At 43.9% G+C, this 20,148-nt stretch overlaps 1 protein-coding gene across 1 annotated transcript in view; it reads right to left on the bottom strand.

Annotated features, from left to right (window-relative positions):
• LOC137422422 (phospholipid-transporting ATPase IC-like) overlaps window positions 1-20,148 on the bottom strand; it is a 312,955-nt gene that overhangs the window by 6,880 nt on the left and 285,927 nt on the right. The window contains 2 exon segments of the mRNA XM_068109179.2: window positions 11,762-11,892; window positions 13,982-14,120. Of these exon segments, the coding sequence (XP_067965280.2) occupies window positions 11,762-11,892; window positions 13,982-14,120 (270 nt within the window).

Below are 20,148 nucleotides of genomic sequence, written 5' to 3'. Positions count from 1 at the left end.
GCAAGGCCGATATATATATATCGTGGGTATTTATTATGAGCAAGGCCGATATCATGGGTATTCAAAATTAGCAAGGCCGATATATATATATCATGGGTACTCATTATAAGCAAGGCCGATATCATGGGTATTCAAAAATAGCAAGGCCGATATATATATCATGGGTCCTCATTATAAGCAAGGCCGATATCATGGATATTCATTATTAGCAAGGCTTATATCATGGGTACTCATTATTAGCAAGGCCGATATATATATCATGGGTACTCATTATAAGCAAGGCCTATATCATGGGTATTCATTATTAGCAAGGGCGATTTATATATCATGGGTACTCATTATAAGCTAGGCCTATATCATGGGTATTCATTATTAGTAAGGCCGATATATATATCATGGGTATTTATTATGAGCAAGGCCAATATCATAGGTATTCAAAATTAGCAAGGCCGATATATATATCATGGGTACTCATTATGAGCAAGGCCTATATCATGGGTATTCATTATTAGCAAGGCCTATATCATTGGTATTCATTATTAGCAAGGCCTATATCATGGGTATTTATTATTAGCAAGGCCTATATCATGGGTATTCATTATTAGCAAGGCCTATATCATGGGTATTCATTATTAGCAAGACCTATATATATCATGGGTATTCATTATTAGCAAGGCCGATATCATGGGTATTCATTATTAGCAAGACCTATATATATCATGGGTATTCATTATTAGCAAGGCCTATATCATGGGTATTTATTATGAGCAAGGCCTATATCATGGGTATTCATTATTAGCAAGGCCTATATATATCATGGGTATTCATTATTAGCAAGGCTGATATCATGGGTATTCATTATATTAGCAGACCTATATATATCATGGGTATTTATTATTAGCAAGGCCGATATCATGGGTATTCATTATTAGCAAGACCTATATATATCATGGGTATTCATTATTAGCAATGCCTATATCATGGGTATTCATTATTAGCAAGACCTATATATATCATGGGTATTCATTATTAGCAAGACCTATAAATATCATGGGTATTTATTATTAGCAAGGCCGATATCATGGGTATTCAGTATTAGCAAGGCCTATATCATGGGTATTCATTATTAGCAAGACCTATATCATGGGTATTCATTATTAGCAAGGCCTATATATATCATGGGTATTCATTATTAGCAAGGCCGATATCATGGGTATTCATTATTAGCAAGGCCTATATATATCATGGGTATTCATTATTAGCAAGGCCTATATCATAGGTATTCATTATTAGCAAGACCGATATCATGGGCATTCATTATTAGCAAGACCTATATCATGGGTATTTATTTATTATCAAGACCTATATATATATCATGGGTATTCATTATTAGCAATGCCTATATCATGGGTATTCATTATTAGCAAGGCCTATATCATGGGTATTCATTATTAGCAAGACCTATATATATCATGGGTATTCATTATTAGCATGGCCGATATCATGGGTATTCATTATTAGCATGGCCGATATCATGGGTATTCATTATTATCAAGGCCTATATCATGGGTATTCAAAATTAGCAAGGCCGATATATATATCATGGGTCCTCATTATAAGGAAGGCCGATATCATGGGTATTCATTATTAGCATGGCCGATATCATGGGTATTCATTATTAGCATGGCCGATATCATGGGTATTCATTATTAGCAAGGCCGATATCATGGGTATTCATTATTAGCAAGGCCTATATCATGGGTATTCATTATTAGCAAGGCCTATATCATGGGTATTCATTATTAGCAAGGCCTATATCATGGGTATTCATTATTAGCATGGCCTATATCATGGGTATTTATTATTAGCAAGACCTATATATATCATGGGTATTCATTATTAGCAAGGCCTATATCATGGGTATTCATTATTAGCAAGACCTATATCATGGGTATTCATTATTAGCAAGACCTATATATATCATGGGTATTCATTATTAGCAATGCCTATATCATGGGTATTCATTATTAGCAAGACCTATATATATCATGGGTATTCATTATTAGCAAGGCCTATATCATGGGTATTTATTATTAGCAATGCCTATATCATGGGTATTCATTATTAGCAAGACCTATATATATATCATGGGTATTCATTATTAGCAAGGCCTATATCATGGGTATTTATTATTAGCAATGCCTATATCATGGGTATTCATTATTAGCAAGACCTATATATATATCATGGGTATTCATTATTAGCAATGCCTATATCATGGGTATTCATTATTAGCAAGGCCTATATCATGGGTATTCATTATTAGCAAGACCTATATATATCATGGGTATTCATTATTAGCAAGGCCTATATCATGGGTATTTATTATTAACAATGCCTATATATATATCATGGGTATTCATTATTAGCAAGGCCTATATCATGGGTATTTATTATTAGCAATGCCTATATCATGGGTATTCATTATTAGCAAGACCTATATATATCATGGGTATTCATTATTAGCAATGCCTATATCATGGGTATTCATTATTAGCAAGGCCTATATCATGGGTATTCATTATTAGCAAGGCCTATATCATGGGTATTCATTATTAGCAAGACCTATATATATCATGGGTATTCATTATTAGCAAGACCTATATATATATCATGGGTATTCATTATTAGCAAGACCTATATATATCATGGGTATTCATTATTAGCAAGGCCGATATCATGGGTATTCATTAATAGCAAGACCTATATCATGGGTATTCATTATTAGCAAGGCCTATATCATGGGTATTCATTATTAGCAAGACCTATATATATCATGGGTATTCATTATTAGCAAGACCTATATATATCATGGGTATTCATTATTAGCAAGACCTATATATATCATGGGTATTCATTATTAGCAAGGCCGATATCATGGGTATTCATTAATAGCAAGGCCTATATATATCATGGGTATTCATTATTAGCAAGACCTATATATATCATGGGTATTCATTATTAGCAAGGCCGATATCATGGGTATTCATTAATAGCAAGGCCTATATATATCATGGGTATTCATTATTAGCAAGACCTATATATATCATGGGTATTCATTATTAGCAAGACCTATATATATCATGGGTATTCATTATTAGCAAGGCCTATATCATGGGTATTCATTATTAGCAAGACCTATATATATCATGGGTATTCATTATTAGCAAGACCTATATATATCATGGGTATTCATTATTAGCAAGACCTATATATATCATGGGTATTCATTATTAGCAAGGCCGATATCATGGGTATTCATTAATAGCAAGACCTATATATATCATGGGTATTCATTATTAGCAAGACCTATATATATCATGGGTATTCATTATTAGCAAGACCTATATATATATCATGGGTATTCATTATTAGCAAGGCCGATATCATGGGTATTCATTATTAGCAAGGCCTATATCATGGGTATTCATTATTAGCAAGACCTATATATATCATGGGTATTCATTATTAGCAAGACCTATATATATCATGGGTATTCATTATTAGCAAAGGCCGATATCATGGGTATTCATTATTAGCAAGGCCTATATCATGGGTATTCATTATTAGCAAGACCTATATATATCATGGGTATTCATTATTAGCAAGACCTATATATATCATGGGTATTCATTATTAGCAAGACCTATATATATCATGGGTATTCATTATTAGCAAGGCCGATATCATGGGTATTCATTATTAGCAAGGCCTATATCATGGGTATTCATTATTAGCAAGACCTATATATATCATGGGTATTCATTATTAGCAAGACCTATATATATCATGGGTATTCATTATTAGCAAGACCTATATATATCATGGGTATTCATTATTAGCAAGGCCGATATCATGGGTATTCATTATTAGCAAGGCCTATACCATGGGTATTCATTATTAGCAAGACCTATATATATCATGGGTATTCATTATTAGCAAGACCTATATATATCATGGGTATTCATTATTAGCAAGACCTATATATATCATGGGTATTCATTATTAGCAAGACCTATATATATCATGGGTATTCATTATTAGCATGGCCTATATCATGGGTATTCATTATTAGCAAGGCCTATATCATGGGTATTCATTATTAGCAAGACCTATATATATCATGGGTATTCATTATTAGCATGGCCGATATCATGGGTATTCATTATTAGCATGGCCGATATCATGGGTATTCATTATTAGCAAGACCTATATATATCATGGGTATTCATTATTAGCATAGCCGATATCATGGGTATTCATTATTAGCAAGGCCTATATCATGGGTATTCATTATTAGCAAAACCTATATATATCATGGGTATTCATTATTAGCATGGCCGATATCATGGGTATTCATTATTAGCATGGCCGATATCATGGGTATTCATTATTAGCAAGACCTATATATATCATGGGTATTCATTTTTAGCAAGGCCTATATCATGGGTATTCATTATTAGCAAGGCCTATATCATGGGTATTCATTATTAGCAAGACCTATATATATCATGGGTATTCATTATTAGCAAGACCTATATATATCATGGGTATTCATTATTAGCAAGACCTATATATATCATGGGTATTCATTATTAGCATGGCCGATATCATGGGTATTCATTATTAGCAAGACCTATATATATCATGGGTATTCATTATTAGCATGGCCGATATCATGGGTATTCATTATTAGCAAGACCTATATATATCATGGGTATTCATTATTAGCAAGGCCGATATCATGGGTATTCATTATTAGCATGGCCGATATCATGGGTATTCATTATTAGCATGGCCGATATCATGGGTATTCATTATTAGCAAGACCTATATATATCATGGGTATTCATTATTAGCAAGGCCTATATCATGGGTATTCATTATTAGCATGGCCGATATCATGGGTATTCATTATTTGCATGGCCTATATCATGGGTATTCATTATTAGCATGGCCTATATCATGGGTATTCATTATTAGCATGGCCTATATCATGGGTATTCATTATTAGCAAGGCCTATATCATGGGTATTCATTATTAGCAAGACCTATATATATCATGGGTATTCATTATTAGCATGGCCGATATCATGGGTATTCATTATTAGCATGGCCGATATCATGGGTATTCATTATTAGCAAGGCCTATATCATGGGTATTCATTATTAGCAAGACCTATATATATCATGGGTATTCATTATTAGCATGGCCGATATCATGGGTATTCATTATTAGCAAGCAGGGTCATGTGTCGATGTGGATGCTGACAGACATTTGGCAATCCGGCACAGCAGGGTCGTGTGTCGATGTGGATGCTGACAGACATTTGGCAATCCGGCACAGCAGGGTCGTGTGTCGATGTGGATGCTGACAGACATTTCGCAATCCGACACAGCAGGGTCATGTGTCGATGTGGATGCTGACAGACATTTGGCAATCCGGCACAGCAGGATCGTGTGTCGATGTGGATGCTGACACATTTGGCAATCCTGCACAATCCTGTGTCGATGTGGATGCTGACAGACATTTGGCAATCCGGCACAGCAGGGTCGGGTGTCGATGTGGATGCTGACAGACATTTGGCAATCCGGCACAGCAGGGCCGTGTGTCGATGTGGATGCTGACAGACATTTGGCAATCCGGCACAGCAGGGTCGTGTGTCGATGTGGATGCTGACAGACCTTTGGCAATCTGGCACAGCAGGGTCGTGTGTCGATGTGGATGCTGACAGACATTTGGCAATCTGGCACAGCAGGGTCGTGTGTCAATGTGGATGCTGACAGACATTTGGCAATCCAGCACAGCAGGGTCGTGTGTCGATGTGGATGCTGACAGACATTTCGCAATCCGGCACAGCAGGGTCGTGTGTCGATGTGGATGCTAACAGACATTTGGCAATATTGCACAGCAGGGTCGTGTGTCGATGTGGATGCTGACAGACATTTGGCAATCCGGCACAGCAGGGTCGTGTGTCAATGTGCATGCTGACAGACCTTTGGCAATCTGGCACAGCAGGGTCGTGTGTCGATGTGGATGCTGACAGACATTTGGCAATCTGGCACAGCAGGGTCGTGTGTCAATGTGGATGCTGACAGACATTTGGCAATCCGGCACAGCAGGGTCGTGTGTCGATGTGGATGCTGACAGACATTTCGCAATCCAGCACAGCAGGGTCGTGTGTCGATGTGGATGCTGACAGACATTTGGCAATATTGCACAGCAGGGTCGTGTGTCGATGTGGATGCTGACAGACATTTGGCAATCCGGCACAGCAGGGTCGTGTGTCGATGTGGATGCTGACAGACATTTGGCAATCTGGCACAGCAGGGTCGTGTGTCGATGTGGATGCTGAGAGACATTTGGCAATCCGGCACAGCAAGGTCGTGTGTCGATGTGGATGCTGAGAGACATTTGGCAATCCGGCACAGCAGGGTTGTGTGTCGATGTGGATGCTAAGAGACATTTGGCAATCCGGCACAGCAGGGTCGTGTGTCGTTGTGGATGCTGAGAGACATTTGGCAATCCGGCACAGCAGGGTCGTGTGTCGATGTGGATGCTGAGAGACATTTGGCAATCCGGCACAGCGGGGTCATGTGTCGATGTGGATGCTGACAGACATTTGGCAATTCGGCACAGCAGGGCCGTGTGTCGATGTGGATGCTGACAGACATTTGGCAATTCGGCACAGCAGGGCCGTGTGTCGATGTGGATGCTGATAGACATTTGGCAATCCGGCACAGCAGGGCCGTGTGTCGATGTGGATGCTGACAGACATTTGGCAATCCGGCACAGCAGGGTCGTGTGTCGATGTGGATGCTGACAGACATTTGGCAATCCGGCACAGCAGGGCCGTGTGTCGATGTGGATGCTGACAGACATTTGGCAATCCGGCACAGCAGGGTCGTGTGTCGATGTGGATGCTGATAGACATTTGGCAATCCGGCACAGCAGGGCCGTGTGTCGATGTGGATGCTGACAGACATTTGGCAATCCGGCACAGCAGGGCCGTGTGTCGATGTGGATGCTGATAGACATTTGGCAATCCGGCACAGCAGGGCCGTGTGTCGATGTGGATGCTGACAGACATTTGGCAATCCGGCACAGCAGGGCCGTGTGTCGATGTGGATGCTGATAGACATTTGGCAATCCGGCACAGCAGGGCCGTGTGTCGATGTGGATGCTGACAGACATTTGGCAATCCGGCACAGCAGGGCCGTGTCGATGTGGATGCTGACAGACATTTGGCAATCCGGCACAGCAGGGCCGTGTGTCGATGTGGATCATGGGTATTCATTATTAGCAAAACCTATATATATCATGGGTATTCATTATTAGCATGGCCGATATCATGGGTATTCATTATTAGCATGGCCGATATCATGGGTATTCATTATTAGCAAGACCTATATATATCATGGGTATTCATTTTTAGCAAGGCCTATATCATGGGTATTCATTATTAGCAAGGCCTATATCATGGGTATTCATTATTAGCAAGACCTATATATATCATGGGTATTCATTATTAGCAAGACCTATATATATCATGGGTATTCATTATTAGCAAGACCTATATATATCATGGGTATTCATTATTAGCATGGCCGATATCATGGGTATTCATTATTAGCAAGACCTATATATATCATGGGTATTCATTATTAGCATGGCCGATATCATGGGTATTCATTATTAGCAAGACCTATATATATCATGGGTATTCATTATTAGCAAGGCCGATATCATGGGTATTCATTATTAGCATGGCCGATATCATGGGTATTCATTATTAGCATGGCCGATATCATGGGTATTCATTATTAGCAAGACCTATATATATCATGGGTATTCATTATTAGCAAGGCCTATATCATGGGTATTCATTATTAGCATGGCCGATATCATGGGTATTCATTATTTGCATGGCCTATATCATGGGTATTCATTATTAGCATGGCCTATATCATGGGTATTCATTATTAGCATGGCCTATATCATGGGTATTCATTATTAGCAAGGCCTATATCATGGGTATTCATTATTAGCAAGACCTATATATATCATGGGTATTCATTATTAGCATGGCCGATATCATGGGTATTCATTATTAGCATGGCCGATATCATGGGTATTCATTATTAGCAAGGCCTATATCATGGGTATTCATTATTAGCAAGACCTATATATATCATGGGTATTCATTATTAGCATGGCCGATATCATGGGTATTCATTATTAGCAAGCAGGGTCATGTGTCGATGTGGATGCTGACAGACATTTGGCAATCCGGCACAGCAGGGTCGTGTGTCGATGTGGATGCTGACAGACATTTGGCAATCCGGCACAGCAGGGTCGTGTGTCGATGTGGATGCTGACAGACATTTCGCAATCCGACACAGCAGGGTCATGTGTCGATGTGGATGCTGACAGACATTTGGCAATCCGGCACAGCAGGATCGTGTGTCGATGTGGATGCTGACACATTTGGCAATCCTGCACAATCCTGTGTCGATGTGGATGCTGACAGACATTTGGCAATCCGGCACAGCAGGGTCGGGTGTCGATGTGGATGCTGACAGACATTTGGCAATCCGGCACAGCAGGGCCGTGTGTCGATGTGGATGCTGACAGACATTTGGCAATCCGGCACAGCAGGGTCGTGTGTCGATGTGGATGCTGACAGACCTTTGGCAATCTGGCACAGCAGGGTCGTGTGTCGATGTGGATGCTGACAGACATTTGGCAATCTGGCACAGCAGGGTCGTGTGTCAATGTGGATGCTGACAGACATTTGGCAATCCAGCACAGCAGGGTCGTGTGTCGATGTGGATGCTGACAGACATTTCGCAATCCGGCACAGCAGGGTCGTGTGTCGATGTGGATGCTAACAGACATTTGGCAATATTGCACAGCAGGGTCGTGTGTCGATGTGGATGCTGACAGACATTTGGCAATCCGGCACAGCAGGGTCGTGTGTCAATGTGCATGCTGACAGACCTTTGGCAATCTGGCACAGCAGGGTCGTGTGTCGATGTGGATGCTGACAGACATTTGGCAATCTGGCACAGCAGGGTCGTGTGTCAATGTGGATGCTGACAGACATTTGGCAATCCGGCACAGCAGGGTCGTGTGTCGATGTGGATGCTGACAGACATTTCGCAATCCAGCACAGCAGGGTCGTGTGTCGATGTGGATGCTGACAGACATTTGGCAATATTGCACAGCAGGGTCGTGTGTCGATGTGGATGCTGACAGACATTTGGCAATCCGGCACAGCAGGGTCGTGTGTCGATGTGGATGCTGACAGACATTTGGCAATCTGGCACAGCAGGGTCGTGTGTCGATGTGGATGCTGAGAGACATTTGGCAATCCGGCACAGCAAGGTCGTGTGTCGATGTGGATGCTGAGAGACATTTGGCAATCCGGCACAGCAGGGTTGTGTGTCGATGTGGATGCTAAGAGACATTTGGCAATCCGGCACAGCAGGGTCGTGTGTCGTTGTGGATGCTGAGAGACATTTGGCAATCCGGCACAGCAGGGTCGTGTGTCGATGTGGATGCTGAGAGACATTTGGCAATCCGGCACAGCGGGGTCATGTGTCGATGTGGATGCTGACAGACATTTGGCAATTCGGCACAGCAGGGCCGTGTGTCGATGTGGATGCTGACAGACATTTGGCAATTCGGCACAGCAGGGCCGTGTGTCGATGTGGATGCTGATAGACATTTGGCAATCCGGCACAGCAGGGCCGTGTGTCGATGTGGATGCTGACAGACATTTGGCAATCCGGCACAGCAGGGTCGTGTGTCGATGTGGATGCTGACAGACATTTGGCAATCCGGCACAGCAGGGCCGTGTGTCGATGTGGATGCTGACAGACATTTGGCAATCCGGCACAGCAGGGTCGTGTGTCGATGTGGATGCTGATAGACATTTGGCAATCCGGCACAGCAGGGCCGTGTGTCGATGTGGATGCTGACAGACATTTGGCAATCCGGCACAGCAGGGCCGTGTGTCGATGTGGATGCTGATAGACATTTGGCAATCCGGCACAGCAGGGCCGTGTGTCGATGTGGATGCTGACAGACATTTGGCAATCCGGCACAGCAGGGCCGTGTGTCGATGTGGATGCTGATAGACATTTGGCAATCCGGCACAGCAGGGCCGTGTGTCGATGTGGATGCTGACAGACATTTGGCAATCCGGCACAGCAGGGCCGTGTCGATGTGGATGCTGACAGACATTTGGCAATCCGGCACAGCAGGGCCGTGTGTCGATGTGGATGCTGATAGACATTTGGCAATCCGGCACAGCAGGGCCGTGTGTCGATGTGGATGCTGATAGACATTTGGCAATCCGGCACAGCAGGGCCGTGTGTCGATGTGGATGCTGACAGACATTTGGCAATCCGGCACAGCAGGGCCGTGTGTCGATGTGGATGCTGATAGACATTTGGCAATCCGGCACAGCAGGGCCGTGTGTCGATGTGGATGCTGACAGACATTTGGCAATCCGGCACAGCAGGGCCGTGTGTCGATGTGGATGCTGATAGACATTTGGCAATCCGGCACAGCAGGGCCGTGTGTCGATGTGGATGCTGACAGACATTTGGCAATCCGGCACAGCAGGGTCGTGTGTCGATGTGGATGCTGACAGACATTTGGCAATCCGGCACAGCAGGGCCGTGTGTCGATGTGGATGCTGATAGACATTTGGCAATCCGGCACAGCAGGGCCGTGTGTCGATGTGGATGCTGACAGACATTTGGCAATCCGGCACAGCAGGGCCGTGTCGATGTGGATGCTGACAGACATTTGGCAATCCGGCACAGCAGGGCCGTGTGTCGATGTGGATGCTGATAGACATTTGGCAATCCGGCACAGCAGGGCCGTGTGTCGATGTGGATGCTGATAGACATTTGGCAATCCGGCACAGCAGGGCCGTGTGTCGATGTGGATGCTGACAGACATTTGGCAATCCGGCACAGCAGGGCCGTGTGTCGATGTGGATGCTGATAGACATTTGGCAATCCGGCACAGCAGGGCCGTGTGTCGATGTGGATGCTGACAGACATTTGGCAATCCGGCACAGCAGGGCCGTGTGTCGATGTGGATGCTGATAGACATTTGGCAATCCGGCACAGCAGGGCCGTGTGTCGATGTGGATGCTGACAGACATTTGGCAATCCGGCACAGCAGGGCCGTGTCGATGTGGATGCTGACAGACATTTGGCAATCCGGCACAGCAGGGCCGTGTGTCGATGTGGATGCTGATAGACATTTGGCAATCCGGCACAGCAGGGCCGTGTGTCGATGTGGATGCTGATAGACATTTGGCAATCTGGCACAGCAGGGTCGTGTGTCGATGTGGATGCTGACAGACATTTGGCAATCCGGCACAGCAGGGCCGTGTGTCGATGTGGATGCTGATAGACATTTGGCAATCCGGCACAGCAGGGCCGTGTGTCGATGTGGATGCTGACAGACATTTGGCAATCCGGCACAGCAGGGCTGGATGAACAATGATTCACCAGAACATGAACCTCCATTTTTCTTTGCCCAAAGAATGCTCCTATTTTAAATCCACTAATCCGGATCAAGTGGAACTGAATAAGAAAGTTAAAGTGACCAATTTGTTTCGTGCGAAGATCTCCTTTGAAACAAGTGTGGTTAATACAGAATGGAATCGGTACTTACAAGGTCGCAGAGCCGTGGGTTCATGAGACGCATTAGGAAACGATAGGCCAGAATGGGCAGCAAGGCCACGATTACAGTCAGGATGATAACCAACCACAAGTAGGCCTGCTGCAGGGAGTTTCCTGGTGCTCCTGCCGTTTGATAGGGATAAATGAATAAATAACACAGGAGAATATATCAGGAAAACAGGTGTGAGTGCTCAAGTGAAGAGAGAACGATAACAAAGTCAGGGAAACGGGGTTGGAAGGGGTGGGTGGGCTCACAGGTTTACGAAATGACGGAATACACGTTGGTCGAACTTGATGGTCCTTGTTGACCTTGATAGAGAGCCGATGACTTTAACAAATAGCCAAATGTCCTCTCGGAGATCGACATATTGGTCAATATTCTATACAATGTATATATATATATTGTTGCGGATCTCCCGAAGCCCGTTCCCGTTACAAAGGGGGGTGGGGGGGGTGGTTAAACCCCTTTTTCCCCTGGGTCTTCGGGTCCGCGAGGCCGAATCGCCACTTCCGGAGCAAACGTGAAAAAGGGTATTGGGTCAACGTCGCACGTACGTTTACACGTATATACATAATGTTGCGGATATGGGATTTGCATCCATCCATATCCGCTTGTAAATATTCCCCTATTTCCTCAATACTTCCCAACTATCCCCAATCCCCCATTCCCTAGTCCCATTTTCTGTAAACAACACTCTGTAGACCCGACCTCCCCCTATTTCCCCCCATTAAATGTCGCATCCAGGTCCACCGCATCTCACGTAGACAACTATAGGACATCTTGCTAGTTATTCTTAGTCTATGTCAGTTAAGGATTCGTTTCCATTAATTCTGACCCTTCGTTGCACCAGAATGTGATTGTATGGCACCGTTAGGAAGTTTAGGACCTCCCAATACCTCCCCGCAGCTCTTCCTCACGGTTCAGAAACAACAACAACAACAACAGCAACGGCGGCGGCGTGCACAGGGAGTGCGCGTCCTCACTCCGGCTTGGTTGGTAGGGGGTGTTGGGAGGGCATGAGGCCTTCCCAGCGAGCCGCCATCGAACATGTGCTCGACGGGGTTACCAAATAGGGGCTCCCTGTCAGCTCCTCGTCAAGGGCGGAGCCTGGTAACCCCCGCACCCAATGGAAGCGGCGGACCGGTCCCATCTGGGGTGGAGCCAACCAGCCGAGGGCGTGTCACTCCCCGCTGAGCATGCGCAGGAAGAGGGAGGTGACGTCAGATGCGCGCTGAGCTTGAAGCAAGAGAGACGTCCCTTCCGAGCGCAGTGAGACCTCCCTGCATCTCTTGGACCGTGCTTGATCCTGACCCCGAGCCAAGGTGCACCTTGTGCTATCGACTACCTGTCCCTTCCTGCCATCAATCCCTGTGTAAGTCAGCCTTGTCCCGTTTGTGTGTGGTCTGTCTGGGATAAGATAAGATTGTATTTAAGTGCCTATCTCTTCTGTGTCTTTACCTCACTACCTTGTAATCTACCCCTTTTCTCCACCACTATTTATACCCTCCTCCGGAGGTCTTGAGAACTGTACCCCTTGCGTCGTTTCATTTATCCCAGTCGTTGTGTCCTTTCTATCATTGATTTGGCATAGCGCGATTTGGCCAACGTTCGGGTGGAATCGGGTGAGTTGGGGAAGAATCGGGGGAACTGTTAGGTCGCGGCAATACCACCGCTCGGTAAATAACATCTAATCCGCGATCCGTAACAATATATATACACACAAACGTGTGTACAGTTTATTCTTGTATTTGTCAAAAGTCCCATGGAATATATCTTGTGCACCAACCTATGCTACAGTGGACAGGTCCCAGCTTAACATCCTTGAAAGGGATGGTTACACTTTGTGATGTGACGTCCTGCTGAGGAAACATGCTCCATGTGTAACGTACTCACACAGACTCCATCGTGCTGGAAGCAAGCGCGTTTTATTTACATGATTGCGTCATCACGTACGCAATCCACAGCCCAATAAACAACAGCAATAATACAACACCAGCAGCAGTGACATAGCCAAATGCATATGTTACACCATGTGACAAATTATGGTATCAAACCGAGATTATAGACAGGTGCAAGGTAGTTGTGTTCTACCTCTGCATCATTCTGACAGTATGTAGACAGCGTGGCATGTATATCAGTTCAGTGGGATGGGTAGTGATGTGATTTTGTGTCGTAGTGCATGGGGAAAAGATCAGTGTCCAATGAGCGCACCTGTGAACGTGAAAAAGGATGTAAGAAGGTGATGTGAACCATTGCTGTTGCAGTCAAACATCAAAGCAAAGTAGACTGCGATGCTGCTGAAGATTGAGAAGGTGTTGAGCCAAGTCCAGAAAGTCATATCCAGTCCCACCTGTAAATTAGTATCATTGAATAATAAATAATCACAGTATTTAACTCACAATTAATAAAATATATACATTATTATTAACGATCAACTCTTGCACAGACACATCCAGGTGGGTTCACACGTACAGTGGCCAGGTAGGTTCACACTAGAATTTAAAATTCCATCTCCTAATTCACTGTAAACGAAATATGGTAAATTGGAAATATTTGTGTGTCATAACGTTTGTCCTCACATCGAGCAAATCTAAATTGCTGCACTACTGTCACAACCTGTTCATAAGTGACTATTAGGCGGTGTATTGTGTTAATTGTGAATTGTTAACGTGTAGCGGTTGCCGCTGAACATACACAATCGACTTACACCTGCCGAGGATGCAACCACGGAGCGATCGCTGTGCCGGGCTCGCCCAGACCGCCCGGAGACGCTCAGTCTCGCCTTTCCCGGGCATGTCCGGACTCGCCTTTCCCGGGCTCGCCCAGACCGCCCGGAGACGCTCAGTCTCGCCTTTCCCGGGCATGTCCAGACTCACCTTTCCCGGGCTCGCCCAGACCGCCCGGAGACGCCCAGTCTCGCCTTTCCCGGGCATGTCCAGACTCGCCTTTCCCGGGCTCGCCCAGACCGCCCGGAGACGCTCAGTCTCGCCTTTCCCGGGCATGTCCAGATTCGCCTTTCCCGGGCTCGTCCAGACCGCCCGGAGACGCCCAGTCTCGCCTTTCCCGGGCATGTCCAGACTCGCCTTTCCCGGGCTCGCCCAGACCGCCCAGAGACGCTCAGTCTTGCCTTTCCCGGGCATGTCCAGATTCGCCTTTCCCGGGCTCGTCCAGACCGCCCGGAGATGCCCAGTCTCGCCTTTCCCGGGCATGTCCAGACTCGCCTTTCCCGGGCTCGCCCAGACCGCCCGGAGACGCCCAGTCTCGCCTTTCCCGGGCATGTCCAGACTTACCTTTCCCGGGCTCGCCCAGACCGCCCGGAGATGCCCAGTCTCGCCGTGTTTGATTGCATATATATATCGCTACCCGATAAACGGGCTTTACAGAGTGTGCTGGGTTCTGTACGAATAAACATGCTTTGAACTCAACCAAATGGCCTCGTTCTCTCGCCGTCCACGACTCCTAAAACGCTTACCTATGTGATTCCATATGGAATTAATGGTTTATTAAATAGGAATATTTAATTATCTATTAAACAGGATGAAAACGTAATCCAACAAGGAAGAGGGGCTCAGATTTAACAAGGGAGAGAGGCTCAGATTTAACAAGGGAGAGGGGCTCAGATTTAACAAGGAAGAGGAGCTCAGATTTAACAAGTACAAAAAGTTTTAATTAAAACAAAAGCCGCGTCGATGTTACACAATGCCTAGTTGCAGCTGTGCCTATAACGTCGATGTTATAGGCACAGGACATTCCTATTGATTCGATTACTTGATGTTATTTTTGTGCAAAGTGAAAATATATCTCGGCAATTTCCCGTGTGTGGCGACGAATTAAAAAAAAAAAATCTCGGCACTTTCCCGTGTGTGGCGACACGTGAACGAAGCTATGCTCCTCTCTCCACATTATTGTGACGACGTATAAATTAAATATTTCATCGTGACTTTTTTATTTTTTATTTTTTTTGTATGCTGAATCGAGGCTCGTGAAAGAGCTAACATTTACTTCACAAACAAATCAACCAGACAAACAAAATATATAAAAAGAGGGAGCGGAAAACAAGATGGGGAGAGAAGGGGAAGCACACAAACACAACATTTGAGAGCAGGGAGATGTGTGGAAGGGAGAGGGCTTGGGGGGAGGAGGCGTGGGAAGGGAGGGAAATGGGCCTGTCATAAAATGGACGAATTTTTAATATATCTCGGCATTTTCCCGTCTATTATTTCAGGTGGTGTATGACTGACCATGCCGCGATTTAAAAAATATATATCTCGGCAATTTCCCGTATGTGGTGACACATGAACGAAGCTATGCTCCTCTCTCCACATTATTGTGACGACGTATAAATTAAATATTTCATCGTGACAATTGTCATCAAATGGACGAATTTTTAATATATCTCGGCATTTTCCCGTCTGTTATTTCGGGCGGTGTATGACTGACCATGCCACGATTTAAAAAAAATATATCTCAATGGACTTGAAGTTACAGGCCTTTGAGAATTCATTTCGTTCTATAAAGGGCAACTTTCATCGGATTTTCTTCCCGTTTTTTTTCAACCGAGTTTAAAACTATGTTAGCGACTGTGAAAAATGAAATGATATATCGAATTTGATTTGAAATAAAACTGTGTGAGAGAGGAAGACACCACGGGCCTACAAAACAGGCCTCAAAGCTATGCGAGTTAATAAAATGGTGGATATTTGTTTATATGAAGCCTCTCCCAGAATGGGTGGAGCTATGGTTCCCAGAATGGGTGGAGCTTTGAGGTTTTGTCTTCTCTGCAAGAACAACAAGAAGAAGAAGAACAAGAAGAAGAACAACAACAACAGCAGAGGGCACTCTATGACCAGCGTCTGCGACGCAGCTAAAAACATCTATTAAACATAATACCCTATTTTATAATCTAGAACTATGAATATAAGTGTAAATGTTAATCTGTCTGTCTGTATGTATGTTACCTATGGCTATGCAAACCTACACTTCTGGACGAATTTGGTTCTCTCGGAGATGCTGACATTTTGGATCTTTCAGAGATCCAATAGAGCTGACACACACACACACACACACACACACACACACACACACACACACACACACACATATGCAGACACATACACACGCAGACACATACACACACACACACACGCAGACACACACGCACACACACACACACACAGACACATACACACACACACACACACACACACACACACATACACATATGCAGACACATACACACACATGCAGACAGACACGCACACACACACACATGCAGACACACACACACACACACACACACACACACACACACACACACACACACACACACACACACACACACACACACACACATGCAGACACACACACATATATATATATCTGTGCAATGTCTGTCCTGTGTTGACACTGAACTACTCCCTCAGACTTTTGTGAAATCGTACCAAACTTCTGGTATGCACCTACCTCTCCCGTCGGTATGTCCTAAGGGTATTTTTTTAAAAACATTTTCCAATTTGTTTTTTTTTTTTTTGGAATGTTTTTGGGAATTTTTTTTTTTTTTACTTCAATTGTTTATAAAATGTGATATCACGTATATTACAAATACATTTGTGCAAAATAATTGTTTGAATTATGATTGGTTTAAACCATGACAAAACAGCAACTCAGGTACAGTCATTTATCTATATATCTACACATCTGGGCAGTGTCTGTGTTCTCACTTAACGACTCCCTCAAACTTTTGTTTCCGTGGTTGTGAAGTGTTTTTAATAACGTTGTGGTGGTTTTGAATCACGTGGTGGTGAGGTATTTTGAATTATGTGGTGGTGAGGTGTTTTTAAATGACGTGGGGGTGAGGTGTTTTTAAATCACATGGTGGTGAGGTGTTTTTAAATCACATGGTGGTGAGGTGTTTTGAATTAATTGGTGGTGAGGTATTTATAATTACGTGGTGGTGAGGTGTTTTTAATTACGTGGTGGTGAGGTGTTTAGAATTAGTTGGTGATGAGGTGTTTTGAATTATGTGGTGGTGAGGTGTTTCGAATTACTTGGTGGTGAGGTGTTTTTAAATGATGTGGTGGTGAGGTGTTTTTAATTAATTGGTGGTGAGGTATTTATAATTTCGTGGTGGTGAGGTGTTTTTAATTATATGGTGATGAGGTGTTTAGAATTAGTTGGTGATGAGGTGTTTTGAATTATGTGGTGGTGAGGTGTTTTAAATTACTTGGTGGTGAGGTATTTTGAATTATGTGGTGGTGAGGTGTTTTGAATTAATTGGTGGTGAGGTGTTTTGAATTACGTGGTGGTGAGGTGTTTTGAATTACTTGGTGGTGAGGTGTTTTGAATTACGTGGTGGTGAGGTGTTTTGAATTACTTGGTGGTGAGGTATTTTGAATTACGTGGTGGTGAGGTGTTTTGAATTACGTGGTGGTGAGGTGTTTTGAATTACGTGGTGGTGAGGTGTAATCGTCCCAAACTTCCAGTCTGCACCTACCCCTCCCCTATGTATGTGCTGAGGGGTTCTTTCTTGAAAAAAAAACATTCAACCTAAATCTTCAACCTAAATTGCCTATAAAAATGTAATATCACAAACACAACAAATACATTTGCGCAAAATAATTGTTTGTATTATGATTGGTGAAAATCATGACAACACAGCAACTCAAGTACAGTCATTAGCCTCAGTTAAAATAAGCCCGTTGCTCAGTATCGACGCGCTCGCCTCACCAAGCTAGTATATATATATATATATATATATATATATATATATATATATATATATATATATATATATATATATATATATATATATATATATATATATATACAGACTTGGCATTTAATATGGAATTTTTTTTTGGTGGGGGTGAACTTACTTTTCAAGATGACTTAGAACCAAAAGTTCATTGGAATTATGTTGAAATTATTCTAGATTTTGTTAATGTGACCTTTAAAAGAAACAAAAACCACATTTGACTTTTCGAAGCAAATAAATTGATCCTTGAAAGTGATGTAAACTGATATCGAACTCAATTCATGGACAGTACTGTGTTAAACTTCTGTGCGTTTTCCAGAAGTATCTCTTTATTTTGCACATTAGCCCAAATTATTTTAAACAAAAACAAAAGTTAAATTACGACTGGGATTACGGACAGTAAAATTACAGTTCAGTACTTCGTGTAACCCCCACGAGCATTCAGGAGAGCACGTACACGTTGAGGCATGCTATTCACGAGATTTGCCAAGGTTTGGACAGGAATCGCTTGCCATGCAGTGACAAAAGTCTGCTGCAATTCACGCACAGAGGTCGGCTGCTGGTCCAAGTGGTCGATTTGACGCGTTAAGTTCCCACAAGTTCTCTATCGGATTCATATCCGGGGACAGGGCAGGCCACTCCATATGCTCTGCACCACGGTCAGCAAGAAAGTGTTGGATCATGCGAGCATGATGAGGCCGTGCATTGTCATCTTGGAAGACAAAGTTTCCTCGAAAGGCTGCATGAGCAAATGGAAGCAATGTTTCTTCCAGAATGGCCCTGTACTTGAACTGGTTCAGGTTTCCATTCAGAACAACCAGGTGAGTTTTGCCCCCTGCATGAAAAGCAGCCCAAACGGTCACCCCACCACCTCCAGCTTGGACTCTTGGCACTATACAATCTTTGTGTTAGGCTTCATGCACTTGTCTGCACACTCGGACGTGGCCATCTTGACGATAGACCAGAAATCTAGACTCGTCACTGAAGATCACGTGATTCCAGTGTCCTGGCTGCCATTGACAGTGCTCTTTGGCCCACTGCAATCGGCGCTGGCGGTGTTGTCTGGTCAGGCGTGGCTTTCTCAGGGGACGCCTGGCATGATAGCCTGCTTGAACCAGTCGTTGGTCGACTAGCCTTCTGGATACAGGCACATTTGTCAGTTGCTGCCACTCAGCCTTAAGCCGATTAGCTGACTTGGTACGGCCATTGCAGACTAACCGGTGCAGCTGGCGATCATCTCTCCTTGTGGTTCTGCGTGGACGTCCTGGCGTCGGTATTGGAGTAGGGACACCCCTCTGAGCATTTCGTTTCAGGATCTTTGACACCTGACCTTGAGTGATGCCATACTGCCAAGCAATAGCATGCTGTTTCATGCCGGAATTTCGTAAAGCCACCACTAAATGACAAACAGCATTGTCGAGTTGACGGACCATCTCCAGGGGAAGCGGCAATAACTGTTGTAGACGTGCAGCAGTTGTTTTCCTATAATACAGAATGCAACAACCCTTATATACCCGATTGTGAAGCCAATCGTCAAATGTACCTGTCCGTACATTTTGTCACGCCACCTGTGATATAATCCTGTTATTGACTTCTTGCTGCGACAGACAATCAGTGACATGGT

Source organism: Myxine glutinosa, chromosome 2 (genome assembly GCF_964187855.1).
Source record: "Myxine glutinosa chromosome 2, kmMyxGlut1.1, whole genome shotgun sequence".
NCBI classification, from domain to species: domain Eukaryota; kingdom Metazoa; phylum Chordata; class Myxini; order Myxiniformes; family Myxinidae; genus Myxine; species Myxine glutinosa.
Note: the sequence above shows the minus strand (reverse complement) of the source record. Positions and strands in the feature narration are given on the sequence as shown.